At 40.5% G+C, this 7,392-nt stretch overlaps 1 protein-coding gene across 2 annotated transcripts in view; it reads left to right on the top strand.

Annotated features, from left to right (window-relative positions):
• The first annotated feature begins 357 nt into the window (after positions 1–357).
• Positions 358–7,392, top strand: part of glis3 (GLIS family zinc finger 3) — a 459,240-nt gene continuing 452,205 nt past the window's right edge. The window contains exons 1-3 of one of the 2 annotated variants that reach the window (XM_033017812.1): positions 358–680; positions 1,068–1,194; positions 4,047–4,548. In XM_033017812.1, coding sequence (XP_032873703.1) covers positions 4,155–4,548 — 394 coding nt within the window. In that variant the 5' untranslated portion in view covers positions 358–680; positions 1,068–1,194; positions 4,047–4,154. The remainder of the gene's footprint in view (positions 681–1,067; positions 1,195–4,046; positions 4,549–7,392) is intronic. The other variant, XM_033017811.1, reaches the window with a different exon arrangement.

Raw genomic sequence — 7,392 nt, 5'->3', positions numbered from 1 at the left:
TGCTAATTCGTAAAATGAGTACTTTATAAGAATCTAAAATTGTTAAGCGAATTGCGATAACCTATTTCTACTGGAATTGCCGATACCACATCCGTGTGTAGGTGCAGATATTAGTATTCATGTTGCATTCAAGACAGTTAATCAAACGCACACAGAGATTAAAGACAATTTAACGGAAACAATGTAGATGATATATCTGCAGCACGCTGTCGTGCGAAACTCAGCTGCCGCACGCGGGAGCGCAGACTTGTAAAAGTTATTTCAGCGAATGGCTATTGCATCTCCCAACTCCTCGGTTGAGTGAGTTTCCACAAATCGGTCACCAATTACCCGCCCCCGCATTTGCATTAGGTTGAGCACAGATCTGCAGTCACTGGCACAGATATAGCTGCAGTCGCAACATAACATCAGGCATCAAAAATAAAACCCGGACATATAGCAGTGATCCCAAAACTAACAAAAAAAGTTGTAGAACCCCTCCCCCTTGGCGAAAAGCAAAGAGAAAGGAAATGCTTCTGTACGGTGAGAGAGAGATCTGCTGGGAAAACTCAGAGGCGACATGGGATCTGTTTCATCTGTGAACGCCGAGAAACATCACGGCGAAATATTCGCCCGGATCCAGACTCACTCTAGATCATGAAGGGGCTTGTGGTGCGTTGTGCGAATCACTTAACTATCCGGTAAGTGGCTCTTGATTCGAACAGGATGCAAATGTAAACCTTGACAGCATTTCTACCGTGATCTGTGTGCAAATGACTGCTGTGTGAATGCTTGCGATTTGAGCGAACTGTTGTTGCTGTCACAACTATCAGAAAGACACAAGGAACAACAAATGCTGGAATCTTGACCCGCTGAGTTACTCCAGCACTATGAGAGAGACGCAATAAAATAGGGGGTCAATCGTGATGACCATTTTATCTCTGGTGTAATGTGCATCTGAAACTTGTGGAACCAGAGGTGACAAACAGTGAACTGAGCATTTATTTAAACGTGAACAAACACTGAAAGAAATGTGGATTGTCTTGAATAACAACGTTTTTATATGTTGCAATGACCCTTCCTTGAAGGTGTGCAGTCGATGTGAAAGTAAAGAAAACTCCAATATCTCGCCCTCCCCCGGAGAACCAACTCTGAAAGTTTTGACTGCGAAACACCTTTCAGGAAACATGGTCCTGAGCTCTGCATTTATCACAGGTAAAGTGCTGGGATGAATGCTTGTGTCCAGGGCAAATTGCTTTTTTCGGGGTCCATAAAATGTTAGACGAGAGAGGATTATTCGTATTTAGTCGCTGTTATGAAGTGGCAAAGTTAATTAGTGACATTGCAAACTTGAGATAAAACTGAACACCGAAAGCGTGGTAATCAGATTCGCTTCTTTACCTCCTTCCTGACAATTCCGAATGACAAACAGCAGAAAATGTTAATGACTTAAACCCAAATACACAAAACAAAATTGTCGAATGATAGTGTGTCCTTTTGCACCAGTCTCTTGATGCTCTGCAAAATGCTTTAAAAGTATGCGTGCGCTCAGAATGAAGGCACATAACTGAATGCGTATGTAAAATAAAATAATTTTAATTCCTCTAATATTCATGCATGGTACTGCGTTCGAATTTATTAGGAACGGACAGCAGTGTTTATCAGTCAATCTCCTGGTACTTTAGATAGACACAAAGAGCTGTAGTAACTCAACGGGTCAGGCAGCATCTCTGGAGAGAAAGAGTAGGTGACATTTCGGGTTGAGACCCTTCTTTTCTCCAGAGATACTATCTGACCCGCTGAGTTACTCCAGCTTTTTGTGTCTATTTCGGTTTAAACCAGCATCTGCAGTTTGTAATGTCTGCATGTTAATGCTCCTATTAATCTCTTACAATATTAAGTTTAATTAATTGCACTGATTTGTAAAGTAAACTAACCTCATCCTCACATTTCTGAATAGATCTGGACCGGCAAGATTATTTTTAAGTTGTTTAAGGCGCCCGGGTGCAGCGGTGAGGACGGGCAGGAGCTGGAGCCCGGACTCCGGGCTCGCGCTCAAGGTGCACCGGCTCGCGCCTCTGGGCGCATCCCATCACTTCCAACTTTGTATCATCGAATAGTGCAAAGTTCCCACGTTTTCCTCTGCCTGGTTTTAATGTTTTAAAAGCACTGCCTCACCAAAACGTTATGTTCCACCTGCTTTGGGCCACTGTCATTCGCATTGTATTTAAAAACCTGTATCGGTTTTGTAAACCAGGATATCGTTCGCGGTAAACGTCCCTGACTGGCTAACATGGTTCATTGCATTTTTTTTAATGGAACCACTGTGAAAACTTGGCTCCGGGTTTCCAAATATTTACTGTGGGAAATGCAAACCCGGCCTTGGATATCATTCCTCCAAACTTCCCCCAACAAATAAAAACAACCGAGATAAAGTGTGTTATGCATTTTCTTGCGCCACTTATTTCCTTCCCTGTCACGATGGACGATAGTGTCAGTGCTGATTGAGGTGGGAGCGGGCCGATTTCAGCTCCAATCTGTTCCCAAACCTTTCTCAGCCGCAGCGAAACACCAGCTGGGATCCTGAAGCAAACGGTAGGTGAGCTGATCCCCGCCCCGCCTCATGTTTCCTTCTCTCCGCCAGAGGACCAATTGGTTGCAGCCCGCCTGCTCTGGCGAAAACATTTGATTGACATTTCACCTGTCAGCCAGGCCCGGGGATTCGGACATTTCTGCACAGGAGTTTTCTGCAGAGGAGTTTATTTTTAAACATATCGGCTGAATATATTTTCGGCACAACGGCACGCCTGTCAGTTTGAAGTTTATTTTAGTTTCATTTAAACAACTCTGACAGACGTGTCAGAGCGTACATGGATACATTGCAACTTTGGCACCGTGCTCTTTGCTGTCCCGCGACATGATGCCGCTGCAATGTACGGTGGATTATCTCTAATTGCTAAACAATGGACCGCTCAAATAGTCTGCAGTCACCATGTACAACATACTGCCTCTTGGAGTTTGCCGAGCGAGATCAATGTAAAATAAAGGAGACCCTATATTTCTTAAAAATACAAAAATAACAAATTATGAATTGAGTACATTTTGCAAAATCTACAAGGACGCGGTGGTGACTTTGTAATATCTTACATTTGCATTTACTACCCATTAAAATACTTGCATCAAATGGAATACTTTCACAAATAACTTTGGACCATTTTCAGTTTCCTGTGCTCCTGCTTAATTTACTAATCCTATTGCATTTAATGCAGAAACAGCATTGAAGTATCCCCCCCCCCCTCAATAAATGCGGAAAATATAAATAGAAACAGTGAATAAACGTGTAAGGCAATGTTTTGATTATGAATATCAAAGAGATCGCCACAAATCCGAATCCAGTGCTGTTGTACAACCATCTTCATCACCTATTTTTTGAGAAGGAAAAAAAAACTTCAGATGCAGGAGATGAGAAATATAGCAGGGAATTCTCAGCCTTCTGGGTGGTGACTTTTTCCACCAGAACTTCGCTGTTCAAAGGTCATTGACCTGAACCTTAGCCCCGTTTCTCCCTCTGCATTTGCTGCCCAACCTGCTGAGAATTTCAATCATTTTTTTTGTTTTTATTTCAATATATGTAGAATTGCTTTAATGCTCGCGTTTGCCCAGCTCATATTTTTTGTAGTTTTTGTCAAGCCTCCAATAAGGACACAGTTAGACCCGTCTTATGGGGTTAGTTGCTATCTTTAAAACGGGTTGGCTCAGTATTGTCAGAAGTGAAGCAATCGTACATATTTGTTAAATTCGTACAATTTTGTTTACAGTGTTTGATTCGGGTCGGATGCATGCACTGGTAACCATAAACTGTTGCTGCAGAAAATATAAATTAAACCATTTATCACATTCAGGATAAGTTTTATCAGGGCTAAAATGCAAGTACTGTACATTATACCAAATAAATGGCTGTTCATCAAACAGGGTAATATTTATATATAACAATTCATCTGTTTTCATGTAATGCATTATATTCAATAAACCATGCCTTTACAAGTGCGTATTTGTTCATTTGACAGGATATTCTCTGATATATGGATAATTTATTGAACTCTCATTAACTTGTTGGATTGACGAATTCCGTGGATAATCTAAGCACTTTTTTTCGCTCACGAACCGATATAACCATGAATGGAAGACCATGCAATATTAACCACCGGGGAACGGGTACGCCCCAGGGGCCAGCCTTAATCAATGGACAACAGATCCCGCCCATCAGGATTCAGACAGAAACACCATGCCCGTCTTCAAACAGTGCAACACCGAGTCCCGCGGCCGCAATGCTCGCAAACAACATGCACAGGATGCTGTCAATGAATGGTTGCCAGCACCCTACCGATACACCTCAAAACACCAGCATGCCCGAAAATGCCATCCATTTACCCGCTCTAAGTCCGAGAAGGCAAGTGGTATCAAAACACACCTTTCAAGTACCCCAACTACCGGGTCATTCTGCAGCCCTTTCCTCACAACCAAAATCCATGGAATTTGGAGGCATCTTTTCGAACAGCTGTGCAAAAGGTAAGGCTTTTAAAACTGAAATGGATGTTTTCTCTTGAGAGTGTCTATGTGTGAATTAATCTGAAGTGATTAATTAAGTTATACATTCTCCAAAGCTACATCAGAACATTTAAAGCTGGATATTTGTTGTTGCCTACATAGAATATATTACTTTGATTGCTCGAAAAACAGCATATTGGAATAAATGGTTGAATGATTAATAATGAGCTGACCTGTCCTGATCCACTGCCTTAAGCATGTCTTTGCTTGTTGGTGATGATGTCAGCACACTGCCAGCAAGTTAAACTATGCTTGGTTAAATAGTAAGTGACCCTTTCTAATGTTACTGCTAGCTTTTTTTTAACCTTATGCTTGGTAACTGTTGCATAGGACTCCTGCAGCACATGAATCAATAACCAGCTTTTCATGGCGTATCTTATTATAAAGCATACTGATTTATTATTCTCAAGTATTGAACGGCAAAATATCAACAGATGAGTCACCGGATTATAAAGCAATAATTAATTACTTAGGACAAATCATCACACGTCTCCAAAGTGTGTTGTGCTGCTGTTATCTGCTATAACAGTAGTCACCAGCAGAAATAGAGTGTATATTAGAAAATAACACATGGAGTAATTTCAAGGAAATAAATAACCCTCTATAGTTGGAGCTATAAAGTGTTACCTGCAATTAGGATATCGCCCTGAATATGTTGGCTCCCTTGGTTAATTGACATTTTATAACTGGGCTTCTGACCACTCACAAAGTTTGATCAGAGATCTCAAACTAAACATTTTGTGCAATGATCATCTATTTGTATTTCATAGTACATTTCGTAAACAAAATAACACAATGATAATGTACATTTATACTATATGCTTTTGAAACCAGATGGTGCAATGTGATTATATAACTCTAGTTTGTAAAAGGTTGTTATTATTATTCGACAAGGCTATTATGCTTTGCACTTAAGTTATCATGCTATCATCGCCTTCAAAAAATAATGCATCGAATTGTTGCAAACAGTCCCTCATCTCTGGTCTTCCAACCGAGTCTCTGAAGAGAGCCAGATATCACGTCAGTTCAATTTAATCCATATTTCCCAGAAGTTGTAAATATCATTTTAACTTACGTAATTTGTTGTTTTATTACTTTGGATTTGGACCCATTGGAAATAAACTAATAATCCAAGGGTCATACCTCTTTTGATGTTTCACAATAGTCAGTACCAGTATAATATATCCCTAGTTTATTCTTTGAATCTGAGTACGTTTAATAGATTAAAAACACCAGTGCCTTTTTTTAAGTAGGACTGCAAGAACAAGGCCAAAATGCCTAAGATCAGTGGTGGGAAAGTTACTGGAAGGGGTTCTTCAGAGGGGATTGTTTTTCAGATTTGAAGCTTGTGACCATTGCTGTGCCACATAAATCAGTGCCGTATTCACTGTTGTTTGTCATCTATCTTAATGATGTGGACAAGAATAGGGTTGGCATGGTTAGTAAGTTTGCAAATAGCACCAAAATTGGTGATGTAGGGTCAGTGAAGAAGGATTACAACAGGATCTAGATCAAATGGGAAAGAGGGCCAAGGATTTCCAGAGGAAATTTAACTTGGGCAACTGCAAAGTGTTGAATTTTGATTAGTTAAACCAATGCAGGACATGCAGAGTAAATGGCAGGGCCTGGAAAGTGTTGTTGGACAGAGATATCTAGCGGTATAATTATGTAGCTCCCTGAAAAACCTGACACGGTTGACAGGTTGGTGAAGAAGGCAGTTTCGAGGCTTCATGAATCAGGCATGAAGTCCCAAAGTCTGAAGAAGGGTTTCGGCCCGAAACGTCGCCTATTTCCTTCGCTCCATAGATGCTGCTGCACCCGCTGAGTTCCTCCAGCAATTTTGTGTACCTTCGATATTCCAGCATCTGCAGTTCCCTTTTGAACATGAAGTAAAAACAGTTGGGACATCATGTTACAAATGTAATATTTCTAAAATAAACAAAACATTGTTGAGCCACATTTGGAGTATTGTGTGCAGTTCTGTTCACCTAGCTGTAGGAAGGGTGTCATTAAGCTGGAAACATTCACAACTGAGTCAGGGTTGAAATTTAAAGGAGTGACTGGATACGTTAGGGCTTTTTTACCTGGAGCGCAGGAAGCTGAAGGGTGCCTTGGTTACAGTATTTATTTTCTCAGGATAGGCATCTAAAGCTATAGAGGATAGGTTTAAGTTGAGAGAGGAAACATTTAAAGCAGACCTGAGGGTAAACCTTTTTACGCTGAGGATGGTGAGTTTGTGGGAAAAGCTCCTTGAGACAGATATAATTGCAATATTTAAAAAACATTTGGGGATGTACACGGATAGAAAAGGTTTAAGGGATATGGGCCAAAAGGAGGCAAATAGGGCTAGCTCAGGGGGCAACTTGGTTGACATGGACACACTGGACTGAAAGGCCTGTTTCCATGCTGTATAGCACTATGACTCTAATCCATTATGCCATTGAGTCCATACAGAATTTTTGATTCTGGAACAAATTGCAACTCACTTAATTTGAGCCAGATAAATGTCCACTGAAAATTTGCAGATTGTTTTTTAACGAAGTGCTTAATGTTGTCAATGCTTCATGCTCTCCCAAAATGATTAAGTATGAGCAGTTTGAAAATAGATATTCCATAATTAATGTTTCCAAAACATTCATGATTTTAGTGGACAATGTGCTGGACCATCATAACAATAAGTATTATGACATTGCCGTCCAACAACACATTTAATTTGTCCCAAATGAAAGATTCTTGCCTTTCTTCCATGTTGCTCCAGAAGATTGTATGACTTCAGAGATTTCAGATCATTGCAACACTAAAGCA

The sequence above is a fragment of the Amblyraja radiata genome, chromosome 3 (genome assembly GCF_010909765.2).
Source record: "Amblyraja radiata isolate CabotCenter1 chromosome 3, sAmbRad1.1.pri, whole genome shotgun sequence".
NCBI lineage: Eukaryota > Metazoa > Chordata > Chondrichthyes > Rajiformes > Rajidae > Amblyraja > Amblyraja radiata.
This window is presented reverse-complemented; position numbering and strand designations above follow the sequence as displayed.